Source organism: Corvus cornix, chromosome 6 (genome assembly GCF_000738735.6).
Source record: "Corvus cornix cornix isolate S_Up_H32 chromosome 6, ASM73873v5, whole genome shotgun sequence".
Lineage (NCBI taxonomy): Eukaryota > Metazoa > Chordata > Aves > Passeriformes > Corvidae > Corvus > Corvus cornix.
The window spans coordinates 13,532,700-13,557,275 of NC_046336.1; the positions used below are offsets into that span (position 1 = coordinate 13,532,700).

The 24,576-nt window shown below is 41.6% G+C and overlaps 1 protein-coding gene across 1 annotated transcript; it reads right to left on the reverse strand.

Moving 5' to 3' along the window:
- Positions 1-638: 638 nt before the first annotated feature.
- On the reverse strand, positions 639-23,331 carry OGA (O-GlcNAcase). Its single transcript, XM_039553712.1, has 16 exons — positions 22,791-23,331; positions 19,130-19,181; positions 18,711-18,808; positions 17,366-17,496; positions 16,536-16,707; positions 15,561-15,659; positions 15,122-15,406; positions 14,431-14,589; positions 12,562-13,172; positions 11,995-12,169; positions 8,355-8,440; positions 7,396-7,500; positions 5,704-5,789; positions 4,565-4,757; positions 3,597-3,756; positions 639-2,909 (listed from the first exon to the last, which is right to left on the reverse strand). Exons 1-16 carry the CDS (start codon positions 22,975-22,977, stop codon positions 2,773-2,775), a joined length of 2,736 nt encoding a protein of 911 aa, XP_039409646.1. The 5' UTR covers positions 22,978-23,331; the 3' UTR covers positions 639-2,772.
- Positions 23,332-24,576: the final 1,245 nt, after the last annotated feature.

Sequence of the window (24,576 nt, forward strand, 5' to 3'; positions counted from 1 at the left end):
TTCCACACAGCCACCTGACCCTACCTGACCTGTCTGCAGCCACCACCCTGGAGCAATGGAGGCAGGAGCATCCATTGCTGCATTATGCTCCCTTAAAGGAAAAGAGTCTGGTGCAACATCAGAGTCCAGTATCGTTTCCCAGGCCAAGATGTGTTGCAGAGAGGCAAGTCTGTCATAACCTCGTGAAATAGGCTTCAAGAAAACACAGTCACCTATGTGCAACGCATTACTTGTTTTAACAGAGAACATTTACTGGGCCAGAAGAAAATGCTAACTTCCTTGCTTAGTTTGTGTGTTATCCTGTTCTCTACTCTGCACAGCTTCTGAACCACACCTGTGCACTTGTACAGCACGTGGACAAACTCTTGTGAAGTGACCTTAGGAAAAAGCTGCTTTTCATACCCCTGGCCCCCCCCTTTGCTTAGCTGTCATTTTAAGCAGGAAGCTACTTGCTTTAGGTATCTCAGTATTTATCTTCCTAAGTTAAATTTTGTGGATGTACAACTGCCAACACCAAAACCAGACAAAAGTCTCTGACAGCTGATGTCGAGGGCATCCAACACTTACAGTGTGGTGTAACGTATGTTGCCGAATCACTTCCGGTTCTGGACCAGCTCATACACAAAATACACATTTAATTACATTCAATTCTCAATTTTTATTCTATTTCTCGCATGGTCTTCAAATACAGTTTTACAGGTCTTTTTCTGCTACAGATACTGTTGATCTAAAACAGATTAATGAAAGTGGCATTCCAACCTTAATGAAAATTCATAACCATGAAAGATATGTCAACATATCACTTTACAATCCTAGAATGATGGTATTGGCCTGACATTCCATAGGCTTAGACAATTAACTTCTATAATAGTAACAAATTCATAGGAAGAGAAAATGTGGCAACTCCTTAAAAGCCAAGAAATAAGGCCACAAGCATCCTATGCTGTAATGTTATGCATCCAGATAAAATAAGTCGAGTCTGGTATCCATGAAGAAACAAAACTCTCCCACCTGGTAAATCAAGGTATCAGCTACTCAACATGCACTCAAAGCTGTATAAAAACTAGTGGCATTCAGCTCGGACTTTATGAAATCCCACAGCACAACCCCATACCTCTCTCTAAAAATGAAATGAACTTGTTTCAACTTAAATACTTCCCTACCACATTAAAAATCATTCACATTCTGCAAAAGAAAAAAAAAAAAAACAACCATCTTGCACATGACTGCACTAGAAGGCCAAACACAGCATCTCCTCACAGGTTGCAGAGAGCATTACTGCAGTCTTAATGCCATTCATTACAGGTTGCAAATTAACTTCTATGCAGCTGGAGGCTTGTAAGAGTAACCAAGCTTCCTTTGTGCACCACTGAAAAAACACCAGGAAAACTTAAACATAAGATATAGACAGGTGATGGCAGCAGGTGGAAGTACTGCGAAGTGCATTACCATTGTCCAATCACCTGTCTGGGACACTGGGACTACTGTGAAATACCATTTTCATAAATGGTCCAACTACCTGACTACCAGGTCCCATACGATGCCAGATCCATCCCATCACCAAGCATGTCCATCCTGGGTAAAAACAGTAAACTCTTGGAACATTTAAAACTAGATAACCATTTAAATAATGTGTAAAAATGTGCTTATTGTGGCATTTCTTATAGAAAAGTTATTTGATACAAATGTGCAGGACTTGAAGACCCTGATTTAATCAAACTAGTACGAACAGGCTTTGAAACATGGTGACTCTTCCAAGGACAAATCCCAGCTGTGGGCCAGCTCTCTCTCCCTCTCACCATCTTTCATCCATAATCCCATGCGAACATTACCAAAATTAACGGGTTCAGCAAAGCATCCTGTGAATTGCTGTTTCAGTCCCAGGAGAATGATACCCTCAAGCAGTGACAAACTGCTATCTGAAGGAAGGGTCAGTTGGGATCTGCTCCCCTTTCCCAAGATGGTCAGTTCCTAGCCCTGGATATGAGGCACAATAAGAAAGGTCAGTGCTGAGGACAGACTTGTTCTCAATTGTGGTTTTAGATTATTCAAAAGTGCCATCTTGGACCTATACCATTTCACTTTTCAAAAGAAAAAGTTACAAAAACTAGTAAACAAAAAGTTAGTCAGCATACAGCTAAGTTTATATACACTGAGTTTACAAGTTTGTCATTAAGTGACTTCTGCCACAGACCACTGCACATTCGTCCCTAACAAAACACAAAGCTTGAACCAATGGTCATTAGACGTGACAATGGGTCATTGCTTTATCAACAAGCGTAAAGGTAATAAAAAATAGAACTGTAACTACTTATCCTTAAAAATGCTGATTGACACAAGCAATCCCTCCTATTTCTGCAACTTCCAGTTGCACATCCTGCCCTATGACAGAGAAAAAAAAACCTGCAACTTTATAGGCATTCTGCCAGAGGCCAATTTTCTGTTGACACTTGAACACAGAGAACTGTCATCAACCACAGCACCGACTGAGAGGAATTCCTCTGAGAAGCTATAGCCCATGCAAGATTCCTTGGCACTTCACACAGGACCAGGAGAGGACAAGGTTTCTCTTTGTTGTAACAATGTTTTCAGCAGCATTATCCCCTTCCAACAAATTACAGTCTGAATGTGTGATGGGTGATTTTCGCATAGCCCCTTATATCAAGCTGGCTTATTGCTGGCTTTGTGCAGTTAGACCATATGAAGATCCCCACCACTACCTGCCCAGCTGTTAAGGGTCTACAGTACTGGAACAGTTCACTGTCAAGCACTTCACAGGCTTCTTCCAAGGATAACAACATCCTTTGGAAATCCTTCCATTTTAGCAATTTCAAAACAACCCAGCTTGCTGTAAAATTCCAAGATTCTTTTATCATCTGGTCTCACTTCACAAAAAGCCCCACGGGAGCCTGAAGAAGGAAGAAAAGAAACAAAATACTGTAGGAGAAGAGTTACTGTAAAAAGCACAGACATAAAATATTACTAGAGTTTCCACCTATTTTAACAGGTAATTCAGTGATCCAATTCCACGTGGAGCATAGTGCCCAAGAGCCCAGATTTATGGCAGCATAGCTGACCGTCCCCTAACGGGACTGCACACTGCAGGTGTCTCATCAGTCTGAACAAACCCTCTGCACACCTTTCACTGCACACACAAATATCTGACGCTGGCTCCAAAAACAGCATTACAAGAGGGCACTGAGTGGCACAAAGGAACTCTGGGTGTGGGGTGCGCAGTCAGGGCAGGCAGCCAAGCGCTTCCCATGCTGAAGTTTTGGTAATTACCCATCAGTGCACGCAGCCAAACATAAAAAAAGGCATCATTACCAATGCCAGCAGGGAAAATACAGACTTTTGTGCAGTGTTCAAGATGTAAAGATGTCTGCTCTCAGTGCCAAATGGCTCCCTCAGTTCTGCCTATCTTCTAATTTGCAGGATTATGGCTAAAGTGAAAAGCAACCTGTTTCAAGGCAGCAGCAGAAGTTAGCTATTCAAAAGCTTTTGTAATTATTTACCCAAATCTTCCCAAGTTTGCCTTGCACCCTAGAAATGACATGTAGTAAGGAAACAAGGAATTCTAAGTGCAAGAAACTTACCATTAGCCTTTAGAGAAGAAAGCAGGCAGGCCATCATACTTTTGGCCACACTTGGATCTGTCACTTTTTTGTGGATATCAATCTTTATCAAAGATGGGAAGTTAGCAAGGAACGATTCTGGCAATACTTCTTGTTCTTCATGGAAGCTTAGCATTATTTTCTGAAAAGAATATGGGAAAGAGGTATTTAATAATTATCCAGCTTTTCATTTTCATTCATCTTTTTCAAGGGAGACTGCTTTGCTCATGGAGTGTACCTCCAAACCAGCAGGCTTTTCAGCTACACGTCTCTCTGATGGCCACTTAGGTTCCTCACCTGCTGAATTGCTGTCTGTACTCTAGACAAAAAGATTAGCCAGAAAAGCTTCTCAGGCCATCAAAGAAGGCATGCAAAGCTCCTTCTCAGTGACCCATACTTCAAGGGAAAGAAAACAAAAGCCAACACATAACCAAGAGTTTGTGCACATACTCTATTTTTATTTCTTTGCCTTTTTAATGGACAGTTTTAGGTTGCTCTGCACCATTTACAGCTGTCACACTCCACAAACAGCTCATAGATTTTCACACCAAAACCAAGTGCTCTTGAATTTGTTTTCCATACTTAAACTGATGTGACTTTCAGCGCTCTACCTGCAGCATGAGGAAACTAATACTGCATTTTGTAGTAGAACAGAACAATACTTTATTTCCAAAATGTAATTCTCTCTAGATGAAGGTGCTTTACATTTACTGCATTGATTACTACTAAAGTACACCTCATGGGTGTATTACAGCACATAGCTGTATCTGACTGGCAATGAATAATTTTACTGCCTCCTTCTGATACATCAGATGCTTTTGACCTACTCAAAGTCATCAGAAAGGTGCAAAAACTGAACTTCATGTGAGCTCAAAATGCAAGAGAAAAACAAAGACCCTCTTTAGAAAGATTTCAGCATACATAGTTCTGATCTCACAGGTTATACCAACCTCTGCCTCAGACAGCTCCTTGTCACTATTTGGTTTAGTATATTTTTCTTGCATGAAAGGGATCCAAGACATTTTGCATTTCTTAATGAAGGGAGTCACATCAACCGTTCCCAAAGCATAGCCACATATGCCATCCTCATCTTCTAAGACAAAGCAGTAATCCAGGCTGAGGGTGAGCAGACCTCCAACTAACCTGCAAAAAACAAAAAAAGTGCAAATTCAGTCAAAAGAAGGCCAGTTTGACCAAGTATGCCCTTCAGGTTACCATGGAGGAGACTCCCAGGTCAACCAAAGAAGTGAGTCCTCCAGTCATGGAATTAGTTCAGACAAAGCTCTAATTGACTGATCAGCTATCAAAACTCAGCTATAAGCAACATATGTACCTCAGGATTCCACAGTTTAATTCCATACACACTACTCTTCAGCTTTTGCCCTTAGTTGCTCTGCTGCCGTTATTTCCTTGTTCGTTCATCATTTCCTTTGGGTATTGTTTGATACTAGTTACACACCCTTTCTTATCTGCCTTCCTGTCACTCAGAGCAGACTCCCTATAAAATCCTATCTAAATTAAACACCTGAGACAAAAAAACCCCACTCAAAGTAGCTCATTTTACAGCTCAGATTCAATGCCCCCCCTTTTTTTTTTTTAAACTTCATCTATCATTGTTTATCCTTTTAAAAAGTTTGTACATGTACTTCAGAAAAAACTTGCAGCACTTGGCTGGGAGACTGTGCCTCAAAAACCCCCTCTTTTATTTTATTTTATTTTATCTTAAGAACTACAGTAGGTCAGAAAGAATATCAGAGGGTAACCACAGACGATGGATACTCTCATGATATACTTTCACAAAATCTGAAATAAGATACTATGACGCACAGGTTTCATAATACAGAGATTTCAGCTAAATTTATTTTCTAACAGCATATAACAGGTGACCAGCACATGAAGTGAGACACAACTGTCAACAGTCTCTTTAAGAAACCAAAACCCCAATTTCCTGAGGGTAAATTATTTTATCTATCTATTTCAAATGTTCTTTGTGTTCTTCCCACACACTTCTAAAAATTTAAATTAAATACAATGTCAGGACTTCAACCTTCAGAACCACCTCTGCAGGACAGTTGTTCCTAATACATACTTGTCTCCAATTAAATCTGGTAAACTATGGAAGGGTTGATCAGCTCCATCAGCATACATTTCTCTGCAGATCTTATATACAGATGCCTAGGAAGAGAAAATAGATGATTTAAACTTATCAGTCACATTCAAAATAGAATGTGTCATTAGCAGCTACACTGTAACCTAATACTGACAGGCACTAAGCCACCTGAGGTCAAAAGTATCCATCTATGCAAAAGAACGGGCTTCCCTCCACCTCTTCCCTGAAAGTAACTCAAAGTTGCCTTCAAAAACATTGCAGTTAAGTTGAATGGCTGGGAAGGAAAGGAAAGGCTTGGCGGTCAACCTCCTGCTCTTGGAACAGCACAAGATTAATTCGGAGAGTTAGGTACTCAACACTCAGTGAAGACCAACACCATTGCTACAAAGTCCCTTCACAAAACCTCTGATGTTCAAGTACAGCAACTCAACCTCTGCCAGGGACAGACAGATCCTGTATGTTAAAAGGCTTTCACCTGAATCTCTTTAAAAGAGCAAACTTTTATCAGTCACATCTTAAATAAGAAACTTTATTTCTTTTTTTAACAAAAATGCTTTGCATTTGACACTACTCTGTCCTCCTTTCATTAAAAGGAGAACTTCTCAGAACAAACATTGTTTATGACTGCATGGTTAGCTGCATCTCCAATTGCTAAGGTGGTATAGAAATATCAATTCCATTTTCCACAAAAGAACAAGTCAGCTTAGGTCGAGTCCTGCAGGAAGGTTTGGAAAAGGCTGCTTGGCTGCTCCTGAGAACAGCACAGGACAGAGCTGGCCTAAAAGTGGCAGGAAAGAGAGGTCTTCATGTGCCAGTCCTATGTGTCTGTCTGGCTTTGAAGTTAGGACTCATTTGAACTACTGCAAACTCAACCTAGAAACTCCTGTTTCATCTCAATGTACCTACCAACACCAAATTTCAAGCTGCATTAATCCCTAGATTGTTTAAACTGTATCCATAAAGAGTTAACTAAGTATTGGCTGATACTTCAGTTTCAAGTATTCTCCATGCCAAGCTAATAGGAAAGAAACTACAGTACAGATCTGTTCAGAAAACAGAAAGATAAAAAGCACTAATCAATAATGACTAACAAAATCTTCCTGGTTTTAAAGTATAAAACACTCCAAAGCAGATTTGACAACAATTCTTTCAAAATCAGACCAAGAAGCTTCCAAGTGTAACTAAAATGATATGAATGGCTGAACCATGATCATATTTTTCAGCTCTAATTTGAGACGCAGTATCAATGTTCTGCCTATACAACTCTGCAGATACCAGCAGGTACCACAATAACTACTGAGTGAAAGAGGCATACACATCCACCCTCTAAGGTTAACCCACTGCATGTCTCCCTGCTGCAAGAATTCTTCTAACAGCTGTGAACAAATTTAACTTGCCTTTCATAGAGAAGGCACACACAGATTTAAAAGCGTGAGGGGGTGGGAGGCTGGGAATCAAGCTGTGGGTGTACACGTACTGTTGCACAGCATGTTGCTGAACCAGAGGCAAATCACTAAACCTCAGTTTCCCTGTGAGCTGGCATTTGTGCCTTGTGCAAGCTATCAGGACACCTGCTTCGTTTGGGGAAGAAGGGATTCAGCAGTAACCACTGTTGCCACAACAGGAAGTGCATCACTAACAATAAAAGTGACAAGTGTCAAAAGCAGTTACCTCATCTTTAGGGAAGTAGGGTCGTATGGTGTACACTTTGGAAGTGGGTGTTAATGGAGGTGGTTGAAAAAAGAGGTCATTTGCCCCATCAATAGGCAGCAAACGCTGTGAAAACAAAATACTTAATATAACTATATGAACAACAAAACCCATCACTCTTGGGTGTGCACTGCAGACTCCCAAATTAACATTTGCTACTTGCTACCCCCGAAGAAGGTGGGGTTGGTATGGTTTATAAATGCAAAGACCTTATTTGAATAGAAAATATCCAATTGGTGTTCTAAAATATGCAATTGAAACAGCACATTAAGAGTCTGTTAATCTTAACTGCTTTAAAATACTTTTTACCAATCATATCTACACTAAGAACACAGAATGTCAGGAGGAAAGGTTTGGTCTGAAGAGGGTTAACTGGCCAGAGGAGACGCTTTATCCCAAAAGCAATGCGCTGATTCAATTTGCTGCGCGCAGAGCACCTGTGAGGGGGGAAAAGTATAGCGCCTGAAAAATCCATGAACAAATCTGCACATGGTACAAACAGCGATTTAGGAATATTTGCCAATTGAATTCCTCGCAATAAAGCACATTACAGCATTATTTCGAGAGGAACCAAAATTTGGATGACGATCCCTTTTGCTCATGGAATTCCCATCGGCAGACAAGCATGCGCGCATTGTGCAATTGCGGGCGCAGGTAAAAATGCTGTGCGACCTGCAAAGAAACAATGTGAAATGTACAACTAAAGCCGCTGCGCTTCGCATGCGCGTGGGACAGGCAGCATCTCCTTGAGAAATTACTGTAGAAAGGGGAGGAAAATTATTTTAAACCAAGCTGTAAGGCTAATGGGCTTTGGACCAGAAAGCCTTCGGCAGACCAATCCTTCCAGACCTCTGATGTGCAACAAAAGGTTTCTCATAAAACAAAGAAAATGTCATTCAGTTGTGAAGTCATATTGATACCTGGAACTCTCCTGCTAGACCACCTCTAAAGGCCCAGGGTTCTTGGTCTCCACTTAAGAACTGTGCTGAAGATTGACTACGACACCCTGTTGAGATCAGATCCAAGCGGAGAATGTTACGAGAAGGGGGATTTCCTGGGTGTCTTACATGTCCAAAAAGCTAACATACACTTGTGGAAAAAGCTCTCTAACTGAGCTAGAATCCAGGGCTTGGGGAGGGGGAGGGGCTGTAATAATGTAAAATTTATAAAGATTTTGTGCTTGCACACTAATTGTGGTATTTCAAATTTTTGATTACCTGTAACAGACAGGTGAGGCAATTCAGCTACACACTTCATTCTAGACCAGAAGGCACAAGAATGGTGCCATGCACAACTATGTAAACTTCCCACATACTTTGTACATTTTTTTTCTCATATTTGTGTCAGAAAAACTCATTTAATCTATGAAAATACGACATCTTGGAAGCTACGTGGCTTAATAGCTACTACCATAAATTTCAGATCAAACAAATGCCATTATCACAGCCCCTGAAAAAAAAATGGACCTTTCTGAAGTCACATTTTAGTACTGATTGTTTCTAATCTTGTTAGAAAACTAGGACTGGCAATATATGCAAACAGTCTGGAACAGATCAGGCAGCCAGGACATCTGTATGAAACAGCATTCTTACAAGAGACTACAAAGATTTACATAATCCAGGCCACGCCTTCACGACACTGCTAGCACATTAAAAAGCTAAGTAGTGTTAACTGGAATTAACTCACAATTTAAGTAATACACCTTGGTGGCCACTACTAGCTTTGCTTTTTGTATCTTGATTTTTTCTTCCACAAGTATACTGGATGCACCAGGGACCCTGCTGCTCAGGCAGAAGCAGCAGGCCCATTGCAGTTCTCAGCTTTAGTTTGCACTTACTTTAAAAAAGTAACTTCCATTGTCTGTTTGACTTTTAACACAGTTCTGCCAGTAAGGCACTGCAGCCTTCACCAAGTAACACATATGACAGCTCTGGAGAGAGAAAAAAGCCAAGTGGTATCTGGAGTGGAGACCTCAATTACCCGCCTAGTTTTCTGACAAGAGGAGCAGCGCAAATACTCTTTTCCTTTTGTGGACAGCAATCTACCTCCTGTTCAAGTAACAGTCTCAGATCAGTACAGACAAGTATGTTGTGCTAGTCAGAGAGTCCCAAAGTGTGCCAAGTTTGACATTTATGAGAGTTTAGGAATACAGGTTAAATACAAACTACCCTCAGTATGATAAATTTCAGAAACAATCCAAACACCAGAATTCAAATTTGGTTTACTCCCACATTTTAGAGTTCTCACATAAGAAGATATCCTTCACAAAGAGATTTAGTCAATAACTTGGAAGACAGTATCTGTCTGTCCTTTGAGACTACAACTTAACTAGCACTTCCAATTATTACAGTAAAGAGCTGTGTGAATGAAGAGCTGTATAAATGAAAAACATAGTTAATGCCTTAGTCGCTGCGCAAATGTGACTTCAGTTCATGCCTGCTGTACATCTAATCTATCTGAGCTGCCTCACAGACAAAACCTTTCCATTTTAATTAATTAATGACGACGCGCTGTGAACATCTGGCGCTGTCCATCCAATAGCAGTAGAAACTTGTGCTGAGGATTCTCCCATCTGTACACAATGGGGAAGAAGACAATAGAAGTCATTAGTAATCCATAGTACTGTACAGCCACACTAATTTAAGGGACTGAATGCTAGCTGGACTTGGGAGGAGAGGTGAAGAAAGTGAACATCCAGTGGACCATTGAGCACACCACTGTGAAAACTAACTTGTTTGGATTTGTAATGTACTTGACTTTACATAATTAGGTATTTTATCAAAGACCTTTACTCTGTATTTACACTAGTGATAAAACACAAGTTGAAGACAAAAATGGTCCCTCTCACAGAAGCACTGTTAGCATAAGAGTATTAAACTGTACATGTGAAAAACCCTGAATTTTTCAACTATCTAATACCAGTGTGAGTACTGGAACAGAACAGTGCCAAAGTTAACAGAGTTCGTGTGTACTGGGTTGGCTTCTACTGTGAACTATTCCAAATATTTGATGCATTTAGAGACTTGAACCCAACTTTACAGGGACACTGATAATTGAAAACAATTTCAGCTGAATTTAGTACGTAGTCTGATAATTCTGAAATGCAGTCTGCATTGGGCCCTCAATGTTTACAGAGATTACAAGAATCACTGTTCCCTTTATAGAGCTTTGGCCTAGGGTTTTAAGCAGATTAAGCTATCAAGAAGAGAGCATTCTGTCTAGCTAAACACACTATTCTAGCAAGCATAGTAAAGTTGGAGGAGTTGTGTTACACTTAAAAATGCACCAACTAAGGCTTTTGAAACAGCATGAGGTTGTTAGAGAAATGTTAAAATACTGCAATGCTGCTGAGTTTTCCTCCCCCAGTAGTTTTCTTCTATGTACCTTGCAAAAGGCAGTCTTAAAAGCTCTCTTCTTTATCAACTATATGTTTAGGCATCAGATATTTAATAAGTACAAAACACAGGAATTTGTTGGACACAGACCAACTTGATGATTTAACGGTCTTCTCTGTCCCTGCTTAAATCTGGCAGTGTATAGGAATATAATTTAAAGGCAATCCAAATACTAGGATTAGACCAAGTTTGTGTAATGGTTAGCCACTGTGAGGTTTGTGACAGCTACAGAAAGTGTGACTTGAGACCATCAGCTTTGCTGTCTGCTGTGTATGTCAAGCAACTCCACAGCATATTCCTTACAGTTGGATTGAAACCTGAAAGTGAAATGAGGTCACTAGAATTACCCAGGCCATGCTGGTGCTATCTGCCAACTTAGGATCTCCCAAAAATCTTTCAGGAAAAAAAACAAAAAACCAACAAAACAAAACAAAGATGAAAGTGCCACACGTTAAAAAAAAAAAAAAAAAAAAAAAAAAAAAAAAAAGAAAAAAAAAAAAAAAGCTGTTTCAAGATCATTTTAAGTCTCAGACTAAATCTGTCCAGAGAGCTCCACAATTTCCACCCATTACCAAAAAATAAAATTACAAAAAAAAAAATTTTAAAAATCAGCAATTTGGAAAGCGTTTAAAGGAAATTATTTTGCACCAGAATAGCCTTATGCTAAAGCTCGCATGCGCATGGGCTGGGAGGATCACCTTCCTCATGGCCAGGCCCATTGAAAGGTCTGTTGAAGACAGCAATAATGTTATCAAGACAGAGCAAACAGCAGATGGCTGATGTGATCACATTTCGTAGTGTCATTTCCAATCATACAGCGGGGCATCCAAGGAGTTACATGGCATAGTCCAGTGTGCATTCAGTCAAGAGTAAGTTAAAGTCAACACTTACGTGTCAGATGAGATTCAAGTTTCATTAGCCCAAGAAGAAAATCAAGGTCTCCAATCTTAAGCATCCAGCAGACTTCACTTTTAATAGCAAAGCAAACTCACTGCAAGCATTGCTTCAAATAGCAAGACAGGAAAACCTTTAAAACAGGGTCAAACCAGACCCCCTGTCCAGGAAACCGCATTTGCCCAATACTTCAGTTTTCCCCGTGGGCTAATTAAAAATACACATAAAAAAATATGCTATCTGGGATTATAAGGGCTCCCAATGCACCTACCTAACCACTGCACAAAAGATTTCACCATTGACATAATACTCTTGATATCCCAGACGTAGGAGTACATGTCATAAAGGATTGTCCTGTTGGCACAGTTGGAGAGGCGAGTGAACATGCCCATCACCAAGCTGCACATCTCTTCAAACTTGGCCGCTCGGTTACGCCATTCTTCTATCTATGAAAAAGATCCACAAGATCAAACACAGGCTCCTAGGGAAGAGAGGTACTCTAAATACGGAGGAAGACCCTACAATTCATTACTTCATTTTACCAAGATGGACTACCACACCACACATGACTTACAAATATTCTCTATGGCTGTTAGAAGTGAGGCCAGTACAGTGAACACTGGTCAAATGCAGACACTGGACTGCCTTCATAGCTACGTGGCACTACAGGGCTTAAAACAGTAGATTCCACTGGAGTAATGAAAATTACTGTGACCTGTGGTTCATTATACATTAGCCTTCAGGACCTACAAAGTAGAACACCAGTCTTTATTACAGACAACAGATAAAATTGCTTGGGATTTTGACTTAAAAGAAGAGAAACAATATTTGCACTCACTTTTTCAGCATCCTTTCCTTTGCAATTAACGCTGACAACACTGCTATTTGCTCTGAGCCACTGGAATTCCCTCAGCATCTGTGCACCTTTGGGCCCATGTTCATAAGGAAGGTAAAACAAGTCAGCAAGAAGCTGTAAGTCCTCCAAAGTCACTGGTTCTACTGTGTAAAGAGGCTTTTCATTAGGCCCAGGCACAAAATGTTCTTTGTTAATTTGTTCATCAGTCTGCATAGGTGCAATGTCACTGCCAGAGTCTTCCTGCATAGACATCTCTGGAGACTTTGACTCAACTATACTCTCCTTATCCGTATCCATTGGCTTCAGCTCCTCTGCCATCTTGGCTTCAGCAATATCTGTCAGTATCTGGTTTGCATTCTTGTCTGCATCATCTTGTTTTTCCACCACCATGTCCATTGGTTCCTCATCAGATTGCTTCTTCTCCTCCTCCTTGGCCAAGGCTGGTGAGTCACTGCTCAGCGCCGTGCCCTGGCTCATGATGGGTTCCTGGTACACCGTGGTAACCACTGTCGCTGCATTTAAAGAGGATGGTGCCACCAGTGGCCCTACATCCCCTACAGGGGTTTTAGCACCACTGTGGGCCACCTGCCTACCTGAGAATAAGAAGAAACAAGTTTAGTTTTCAATATCTGCCAACTAACATTCAAATCAGCAACTCCTGCAAACGATGGATGATTTTGTTACCACAGCACCCCATCAGCACAGCTTCCTTTTGGTATTTTGCCTGTTCACTTCTGTCAATGTAATTCTAACTACTGACTTTGAGTTTTGCAAGTTTCCTTTTCACATAATTGGTAAGCAAAGATAGGATGAAGAAAAAGTTAGGAAAATTAGTTAACATTTGTGTGCTGCCAGCAGCATTTTTAACTATGTCATCAGAATAAAAAGCTCTCAAAGCCACTATTTTTCCCTCTGCATCAACTGACTTGGTAAAGTTGTATTTGAGTATAAAGGACACTTCATAAGAAAAGGACTGATGCTAAAATATCTCAATTTCAAAAATGTCTTTAACCTGGGGGAAATTGAGACATTCAAAACCTTACTGGATACAGTCTTGGACAACCTGCTCTAATTCACCCTCCCTGAGCAAGGTCGTTAGACTCAAGAGCTCCCTTCCAACTTCAACTATACTGTGAAAATGGAGGCAGACTGACACCTTAATTACTGCTCTTCACCCAGCATTTCTGCTGCAGCTGAGTTTTAGAAAGATACAAAACTCTACAGCAGTTCAAAAGCATAAATGCACCAGAGCAGTCAGGAGAACCAGCTCTTCTATTCCATCACCAGTTACCACAGAAAGATGCTCTGATCATCTGAAACCCACATTAGAGAAAAACAGATTTTACCTCAGATCCCAAGCTCCCACTAGTACAGAAAAGGTGTACAATGCTGGAAGGAACTCAGCTGGTTTACGTAGACAGAAACTCAAGAAAGTAAAACTATCTTAAAACAACTGGAAGAACACGGAGTCTTCAGGACCAGAACTAGTGTTTACGACAATCTAACATCAACTCGGAAAAATAAAAACAACTCTTTCCCTCTCAGATTCCTCTGAAGTGTAGTAACAACTGGGACTAGCAAGATCCAGACCCTTTCCTGTCTTGTATCAGAAGTGCCAAAGGATAATACATCAAGATTTCTTCTGTTGATCAGTCAGAGCATTACAAGCACACTGCAGAACATCAAGCATTCTTACTTTTTTAAGGTTCCCCAATTACTAAGGTAGAAAATATTTCCAGCTGAAGTGTATGAATTGCCAGGATCTGTAAAATATCCTTAATCTAAACACAAATACTGAACATCTAACCCCATTTTTCTACCAACCCCAGAATGATACCAAATCATACTCACTGCTGTATTGCTGAGGTACTCCAAATTCCTGCAACCATTCTGTTAAGGCCAGCTTCAGGGCCATTTGTGGGCTGTAGAGAACATCCGTTTCAATATCTTCATCACTCCCCTCATTTTCCAATTTAATCTGGATCGAAACCGTGCTGTCTTCAGTATCAGCTACAGAGACAAATTTTTAGAAGCTATCACGCAAGTTTGATTTAAAATAGCAAAAATAAAAGTAATGTCAGACAAGGCATTCAGTCACTCACAGGCTTACTTAAAAAAGGACAAATTACTAGAAAAGAAAGAAAATTATGGTCACCATCCGTATCAACACAGAAACCAGACACCCTGGCATTCAGGGTGTCTTCTGATCTGAACTGCTTCTATTCCAATGAAATCATATCCATGGACACACATCAAATTTGGGCATTAAATTTGTTTTCCAAAAGTGTTAATTACATAACCACAGAAATCTCTCAAGACTAAGCAACTCTTTGATACCACGTGCTCCAGGTACGCCCCAGGAAGCCAGTAAAGCAAGATCATTATCTTTCAGGCAACTGCCTTTTACTTATGGGACAGAAAAGGCTAGGTGATCATAAGAAGAAAAAATTGGTGAGGAAGAGTTAAAATCATTAAAAACACCAAGAATTGGTATGATTTATATGGTTAAGCATAGATCCAGCAAACAGCTCTGCATACTTACTCATCACCACATCTTTTCTCACTCCATTCATGTTAGACTTGTACCAGGTCGCAAGCGTGTGAATGGCAACATAATTGGCTTCAAATTCACAGTTTGGATTGGTCAGAACGCCCTTTAGTCGAGGGATGAGCTCAGTTGACCGACCCTTGTAAGGCCCAAGAAAAAGCCTCTTTTGATCATAATCATTAGCATGAATGTTATCCCAGATAACTGGTGCTCTCCGGATGATCTTAGAAACTTCTTCAATGGATTCTACCGGAATGTCTTTGGATACAACTTTTGGACCTAAGCAGGAAACAGGATAATCAGAGGGCTTTGCATATACTTGAAGATTCAATCCCCAAGTAGTTGGACAGTTTATTTTAATAAAAACTTATGAGAAAATACTTAACACCAACAAATTAAAAGAAATAAGCCATCAAACCAAACAGTTTTTTACCTGTCCATAACACTTCAATTCCAGGGAGCAGCTTTTCTCCTACAGTCCGTAAATACGGTGACTGGGCAACATTTGGATAACAGAAAGTTCCACAGTACTCTGCACAAGAAAAGAGAATGTCACTGTTATCAGAAGGATGCACATGTGTGACAACATACCCAACTGTCCCACAAACACATTGAGAGAATACCACCCTTTGAAATGAGGAACATTTATAAAATTAATCAAGGCCCAAAAGTCTGAAGTATAAATAAAAAGGACATTACGAATGACACTTAGCATGAATATCAGAAACAAAAAGTAGAGAATTATTTTAAATTGCTCAAGTGTCAAAATGGAAAAAATTCATCAAGTCCATAAATAGAGGGCCCTGTTACAGCAAACAGTATCCAAGAGAACGAGAAAACCCCAAGACTCATTATAAAGTGGAAATACCTAAAAATATTAACATTGGAACATACATCTCTAAAGTTAAGGTCTGCAACAGAACCAAACTACTACAGTGTAAGAGGATAAACTAGAAATATTTTTTTTACAAATAAAGCAAGTCAGTGACTAGTGAAGTCAGCAATTTTATTTTAAAAAGGAACCAGGGACAGCAGTAAGCAGAGACTACTTCTACTTAAAAAAAAAAAAATCTTAGAAACTAACAACCTGCTAATTCAGGAAGCAAAGACTTCAGTTCAAGTTAAAAAAAAAAATAAATCTTCCTTTAGCCTAATTCTCAGTTCAAACTTCTTGAACTGTTCTATCAAGTTGCCTTCTTTGCTTGGCATTGAGCCTTTCAGAAATGTATAGATTTGGAAAAACCTTTGCATACATTTGAATAATCAAACTTTTCTTTATAAGTCAATTTCTTCAATCAACCCCAGAATACTCCTTAAGGCAGTTATTAAATATTAAACCAGCTTTTCACACAGTGAGATAACACTCCCCCTCATTTAAGGCTGAACCAAACGATTCTGCTCATTTTACCTGTAGGACAGAAAAGGAATGTGTCTGGTTCTCCTAGATACTGATAAATTTCATTTGTGATTGAGACTTGAGCATGAGCAAAAGAACTGAAAACTTCTTTGTCTGCTGCGCACATGTTGTGATCAATATCATCAAACAGCAGTGCAAAAGATCTGCAGCCAAACTGAGAAACCTAATACAAGAGACAAGAGCAAAATGTTTCATTTGTTAAATTGTTTCTTTTAATCAAACTGTAGAATTTTAAAATCTAATCTACCTTAAAGGGAACACCTATAGGAATGGGGGTATAGTGGAGGCAAAACAGACTTTGGTTTCTATTCACAATGAATGCCTGAAGCTCTGCTTCTCTCAAAGATTAGACCTTTAAAGACCTGCAATCTGTTCCAGTTCTAACCATCCAAAGCTGATCTAACAGGATGGACAGCCGGGAAAAAAGCTAATTCTGTAACAGCTCTTGGGAAAAGGAGAGGAGTCAGTTAGGAGAACAAAGATGATGTGCATGTCAGGTCTGCCTGCACAGGCATTTATTGTGGGCAAGAGTTCTTGCTTTAGCAGTGCATCTTGGCTTCAAGATTCCGAAATACTCTGAAGACAAAAATAGCCTTCAGCATCCAGTACAAGATGAGGATTTTTTTTTAAAATCTAAGTTATTGTTGGCTACTTCTGCAACACAACCTGAACACATCCATCAGAACCATTCAGAGACACCCAACCTAACAGCAGTGCTGAAAAGGTTCAAGAAGCTGGTGAAAAGCTGCAAGAGTGAGCAGGGTATTGGAGCTTCCAAATTAAGCAGCACTGCAACTGTACTAAGTTTGTGTCATCCTTACCTGGTCCAGCTTACGTTTCAGTGTGGATACCTCTTTAGGATTGGAGAAAGTGATGTCAAGTCCAGGTGAGATTGCATAGATGAATTCTATTTCGTGTTCTCGTGCAGCTGATATTAGAGTCATTAGCTGCTCTGGAAATCAAATTAAAATAGTTCAGAAGGACCCAACAGTTAAAAAAAATTCTCAGGTGTCATTTAGAGTATATTATAAAGTGCAGATGCCTCTTCTATCGTAATTAGAAAAAACATTTGCTGGAATTTCTTGAAACTAACACAGCAAAGAACACCAAATTATTTGGAAGAGTCTTCAGCAATTATGCCAACAGGAATACAACAACTGTCCTTGTATTCTCATTTTCCATGTTAAAAATTCTACAAATAATTTTAAAATTCTCTTAATCTCAGTGCTGTGAGACAAACATGGATATAGACTATTTCCACAGTATGTAAATCAACAATTCTAGAATTATTACTCATTTTTCCACACATACTAACAGACAATTTATTGCAGTAATATGTGACAGTGGTTCACATACTACTCATAGGATTAAAGCTTGGGCACATGAAAAAGTGGGGTTTAACATCACTGTGCAGAAGTAGTTGCTTTAAAAAACAAACTTGCAATTGACTCTTTCATAGAATGAATAAAGACAATTATTTTCATTATATTTAACAATCTTTGCTGTTATTGGCTATTACCTTGCAGTATCCTTTAGATTCTTTTTCTGCAGTGATTCAAAGAGGACTCCAAGAAGGATTATTTAATTTTAAGGGAGTATAATTTTTCCCCTCACCCAAGGAAAACTATAATCCCCTCAGTCTAATAAACCATCATAAACCCCATAAATGCCAGAGGTGGATGAACCAACTCACACTAGCATGAACAGATCTTTTATGTTCTGACTAACTGGTCAAGAGCTGTTTTTGTAACAGGTACTCTTTTCATTGAGACAAGGACTTAATGAATCACATAAAAGGACATGCTATTTGCTCATCAATATTTTTTCCCTTTTCTGAAGCAAATAATTTCTACTTCAAAATATGGCCCAGATGTTCAAGAGCCAGAGGAATTAAGTCCAAGCAACCCTTCCCTTGACAAAAAGTAAATCTTGTAAGACAAAGTCTTAAAAGCAGTTTCAGAAATCATCTGCAGTTATAGTTAGAAGAAGTAAATCCACGCTTGTTCCAAAGCTCCAATAAACACACCTGCAGGGTATTAAGAAGACATCTCCAGTCACCTTTGGGAAAGGCTACTGTGACTAAACACACGCAAGCATACATAGCAATAACCAATTTATTCAAAAAGCTACTTATAGAAAACACAGAGGAGAAATAAAAGCAATTACCTGCTTCCTCCACAGAGTACATTTCTCGCCAAAACATCCTGTGCTTGTAGTCGTCCTTTGGAGCATACAGGTACGTATTCAGTCCCCACTTTTGAAGCCTACAAACACAGGAAAAAAGCCTTTAAATAGCCTACAAATGCAGGAATCCTATGTTTTACTTCATCTTAATTCTTCTACTTAATCTATTTTTTTGTTCACTGAACATTGTGTTATACCATTAAATCACAAAATTTGAAGCACAAATTATATTGGACAAATTTGGTTTATGCAAGATGAAAAGGTGAATACAAATCCCCAAGGATACAGATATTAGGCAGAAAGTTGCTCTAGGTTAGAACAATAATTCTTTCCAGGCTTAAGTGGAAGATTATGATTACATTCCGATGGAATGTGCTGCAGTAAGAGGAAACATGACTTGCCTTCTAAAAAGTTCTTTCCTCTGCTCCATCACCCAAGGTCTTCCATAAAATCCTACGGGCAACAACATTAGAATTATCCAGTTAGATTATGCCTGCTCCATGAAACTTTGTATTAACGACCCACCATTTTCTTCCTCTTTTGCTACATTTGTCAAAAAGCTTCCCAAAGCAGAAAGTAAAAAAAATAGTTAGCATAAAATAGTAACAGCCTAAACTGATCTAAATTTAAAATGCAATTATAATTTGTTTTATTTCTTATGATCTAAGGTCTTATAATTTTGGCCACTGAAGCAATTAATTTTCAGAATACAAACTGTGTTGCTGAGCATATGCCCTTGACAAGTCAAGTCAGCATTATTATAGCAGCAGACTGAGCAGTTATAACCTAATTAAACTACCACTCCAGACACCTACAAAATAGATTTGATTTTAAGGTGAACACTGAAGACACCTGAAAATATTTACCAGCTCAAAAATGCTTAACTGGTGGTACAGGCTAGAATTTATATACACTGAATATATAAATACATATTGGAGGAGATGACATGTAATTAAAAACATGTGCAAGTGAGCCAACAAAATGCTTAGGATTTTATTTCTTTTATTCTGTTTAATAGGCTTTTTCTCAAAATTAAGTTGCAAACTGATATCCTACTTTACCATTTCCACATTTTACAAGCTAGTACTATGTCTGTGAATAATCATATATAAAAGCATCTACACAAGTGATTTTAAAGTAGACTGTATTGAAAGTCATACAATTCCATGGAAATTGCAACTGCTTCTGGCTTTAAATCTAATCTTTCCATTCTAGAAACATAATACTTTTAAAAAGCACTCTCAATGCGCTCTTAGTCAAGCCAACTCACTTAGACCTATGTGCAAACAGTTCAACCACAAGTGGGCACTTCAAAACAAAGCTTCAGCTTGCAGTCCGTGCAAAGACCAGAGACTAAAATAACATGAAATTTAATAAGCTCTTCTTTTCAAACAGCATGGCCACTCAGTGATGAATGATACTACTAATACACAAAGCTCACAGGTCCCCGTAGAACACCAGTTCAAAAGCTAAACAGTATCTTCATTTCCAAAGCTATTCACCCTCATAAATCTGTAAGTATTCAGTCCCATTGAGGTTAAAACCACCCTTCCACCTTTCTAAACTCCAAACTGAAGCCATTTTTTATACATTGTATTTCAGTTACATGTTAAGTGTACAATGCTCTTTTAAGAAGCTTAAAGCAAGAGGCTCAAGTTTCAAGAATTATTCTCTCAAACAGTGATCTCAAACTGCCTGGCACCACAATGTGGCAAAACTGAGCAACTACTTCTCACAACTGCCCAGGGGCAACACAGAACAAGAAGAGAGAGTAGAGAGGCCTGAAAACCTCCCAGTTTACTTCACCCAGAAGGAATTTCTTATTTTCACTTAGGTTTCCTGACTCTGACTGATGCTGCCCTGAGGAAGCTCAAGAACCCACAAGAGAAGTGAAATGCTGTGAGACCTAATGAATATCCCCTATGCCTCATAACTTGTTCACAAGACTTTTGCTTTACTTACAATACTGCTGTTTCAGACCTACAAGCCTAAAGCAAGGCACAGCCTATTATAAAAAGAAAGAAAATCAGTTACCAAAAATTAATTAAATAAGGCTGAACAGAACTGGTTAATCTGAAGAGATACTTTCTCATCTGTCAACACATTTCTTAGGTTACTACTGTCACCAGCTGATGACAATTCTTGGATCTTTCTGTCCAAATGAAAAAATTGACCTGGTTTTGTACTACTCCCTCAGGACTCTGTGTCAGATTAATACAAAGTCAACAGATCATGCCAAAATACCTCATCCCATTACCATGCTCTCCATCACTAAAAGCCAGGACGTCCTAGAGGCAGTGCACCCAAGCTTTGCATTCAGCAATCTCTTAGACCTTATTACTCTGCAAAACAGTGAATTTGGTAAGTGACATAGGCTCTTCACATTCTTAGAGCGCATACCCAGTATTTGGCCAATTGCCCTCTGCCTTTTCTACCAAAGATCCAAATTCTCCATCTCAGTGCTTTAATCTCACTATACCTTAGTCTGTATTAACCACTACACTATGTTTAAGTATTTATCTACACTTCTGAAGTTAATTCCTGTTTTTCTCTTAACTCTGTAATTCCCTTGAGTCATTAATGAGACAGATGTTTTCACTCACTACCATTTACCTCATTCACCACAAGTTTGTTTTTCTGTTGGTGGTGGTTTTTTGTTTGCCTTTTTTTTTTAAACACTCCCCTATTCCTTTTTCCCCCCCATACACATATTACTGTTAGATTGGTAACTCCTAACCAGTGTCTGACAGCTTCATGGGGCAGAGGCCATTTTATTGCTTTGTTTTGTGCACCATACACTCAAGAACACCTGCAACAAAATATATGCTGAGGCAACCAACAATGTAACTAACACAACAAGAAAAATTATTACGGTATTCTCAGTGGTTCACGTAGAAACCTGGACAAACAAGTGATGTTCCAGGTGTATCAGCAGGAACATGAGAAAACATGCTGTTACAATCTGTGCTTCTCTTCACTGTTGCCTGTCTCCAAAGCCTTCAATCTGGCATCTACCGTCACAGAATTAAGTCTATTAGCAAAAAAAGAAAAAGGCATTTTCCTCCACATTGACTGTATTTAAACCCTACCAAGTGCTAAAAAGAAAGGCATCATCAAGTAGGCCTAATTCATCTCTCACAGTGATATTTACAAAGCCAAATGCTCTTTTAATTTAAGATATGAACAGAAAACAGTCTGCAAGTAATGGCAGATACTGACTTTGATAAACTGTCTGTTCCCCTCTCCATTCCATCTGTTAATCATTTTGTTTCCCTACTAGAAAATCATTATAGGTAAAGAAATAATAAGAGATCACAGGAAATGAACAATTTAAAACCAACTGCTACGCTGCGAATAAATCACTTTTCCTGCTGGCTTTCAACCACCTACCTTAACTGATCTGTCAGAAATGCATTACTGAGAATTGCAAAAAGTCCCTTTATTCTGCAGCTTCAGCAACAATCTAAATCTTTAAATGCAGCAACTATGCTAAAAAACAGAGGACTGTTCTACAATTAAAATAATAAGCTACAATACTTTAGAGAACAAGGTACTTTTAATATTAATTACAGAGCAGATATTTACGGAATTACCTAGTCCCTACTCAGGACCGAATGTGAGTCTCCAGTGCGCAGGAAGACCACGTACAGCCGGGATAATCGCGCGGTAGCTCTGCTCTCTCCTACTTCCCCTTTAGACACGTACGAGCAAGCGAGCCCCAGCACTGCCTCAGCCTCCGAGGAATCATCGGCGCGCTGGGGTGCCAGGCCTGCCCTCGCCCCGCCGCACAGCTGCCATCAAAGGGCGCTCCCCGCTCCAGCACAAGCCCCGGGGGCAGAAGCCCCGCCCGGGAGCCGCAGCTCCTCCCCACCCTGGCGGAGTCCCGGCCAAGAACCGCACGCCACCTCCCCGCCGAGCGGGCTCCTCCGGGCGGGGGAGGAGAGGAAACGGGGAAGCAAAGCCAGCTGGGACCAGCCCACCCCCGGCCTCCCGCGGATACCGAACCCCTCGTTTTCCCGCACCCCCTCTCTCCCAGGGGAGATCCTCTCCGAGAACTCTCACCTTCGACGACTCCGCAGAGGAAGCGACGGGAGCCCAGCGCCGTCTCCGTCTCGGTGTCGGTCTCCTCACCCCCCGGGACCGGCCCTGCGGTGGCGCCCGGCGGCTCTAAAGGGGCGCCGGGCACCCCGGCCGGGTTGGGACTGCCCTGGGGCTCCTCCAGCGCCGCCTGCCCCTCCTTCTGCACCATCCTGCCGCCCGCCGCCAGCGCCGCCGCTCGCCGGGCCGGGCCGAGCCGAGCCACGTCCCTGCCGTCCCCGCTCCGCAGCCCCTTTGTCTCCGCCGCTCCGGGGCCGCCGCCGCCGCCGCTTCCTGTTTACGGGGCGCTGCGCCTGCGCGGGGAACCGGCCCCAACCGGTCCGCGCCGCTCCGCCCGCAGCCGCCCCGCTCCGAGGGACCGCCGCGGGAGCCGGGGGAGCGTCTGCCTCGGCGGGAAGAGAGCGAAGGACGCGGGCGGCCGGGACCGCGCCGGTGGAGCGGGAACAACGGGCTAGGGCGCGGGAGGCTCCTCAGGGAATGAGGCGGGCGGGCGACGCGCGCGCTCTGCGCAGGCGCGGGGCGGGGGAGGGCGCGCACTGCGCGTGCTCGGCAGGGCCGGCAGCGGGAGGGGCGAGGCCGCGGCGGCCTCAGGGCGCTTGCGCGGGGAGGCAGCGCGCGCCCGCAGCGCACGCGCGGGGGGCCGCGGGGACGGAGGGGGAAGCGGCAGTGTGATAAGGCGCATGCGCTGTGGGGTTTGTGTAGGGAAGCGGCGCCGAGGGGGGAAGGAGGGTGGGGAATTGAGTGTTTACCTCGCGTCTGCGCACGCGCCTCGCGGCGCAGAGCCCGGGCGGGAGCGCGCCTGCGCGGGAGCGAAGGGCGCGCGGGCTCCCGTGAGACATGACCTACTTCTCGCGGTGCCCCGCAAGCTAAGCAGGGCCCGCCGGGGCTGCGGCGCGGAGGGGAGGCCGAGCCGCTGTGGGGGGGGGAAGCTCCGACCCTCCTGGCACGGCAAGGCCGGTTACACGCTTGGAGGTGTTTCCATGCCTGGAAGAGGCCACGAGGATGCTTTGCAGGATCCAAAGCTGAGATGATATCAGTGGATCACAGAAGGTCACACAGCATCTCTCTAGGGAGAAGCTGCAGCCGCATGGGAGCACGAGGCAAGGACCCCAGGACTGAGAAGATGACCTCTCTTGTGGCTATGGAGAGAGGCCGGCAAGGTGATCCTGCCAGCCTTCCCAGCACTGGGGAGGCTGCAGCAGGTACCAGCCAACAAGAAACAAGTTCACAAAGAGCTCCCGAAAACCCCAGCTCGTGAGGAAGGGCTGGAGAATGCTTGCAGACGTGAGGGCAGACACACATCCCGTTTCAGCCACATTCCCGCTGATGACGGTTCGGGCATGACAAGAAACTGAAGACGGCTGTGTTTCCAGCACTGTCAATACCTGTGCTCAGGAAGCTGCAGCAGAGCCCGTAGCCAAGGAGCATCTCTAGTTACCACCATCTTCAGGCCAAAGCTTTCAAAGAGCAAAAATAGAAATTGTACAGATACCCTAAATAGTAAGCAGCTAAATTGTATTGATACACGACCAGACTTTACAGAAGGGTTAGAGAGGAGAAATGCACAGAATCTGGGTGGAGAACACCCAGGGCTTTCATACGCCTACAGAGCTGGGCAGTGACTACAGGGTTACAAAGGACCCTGAAGGGGTGCTGATATCTCTGATCATACCAAAATAATCCTGCAGTATTAGTTCTCCCAGTGCTGGAATCTCATCGTTTTACAAAATGCTTGTGTTTCTAGGCAGTA

What these genes read in the sequence shown, in the direction of transcription:
- OGA (XM_039553712.1), bottom strand. Translation starts at nt 22,977, where the DNA reads ATGGTGCAGAAGGAGGGGCAGGCGGCGCTGGAGGAGCCCCAGGGCAGT. An exon ending in CCTCTGCGGAGTCGTCGAAG is followed by an intron (nt 19,182 to 22,790) that starts GTGAGAGTTCTC and finishes TGTTGCCCGTAG; the next exon opens with GATTTTATGGAAGACCTTGG. An exon ending in TGAAACGTAAGCTGGACCAG is followed by an intron (nt 16,708 to 17,365) that starts GTAAGGATGACA and finishes CTCTTGTATTAG; the next exon opens with GTTTCTCAGTTTGGCTGCAG.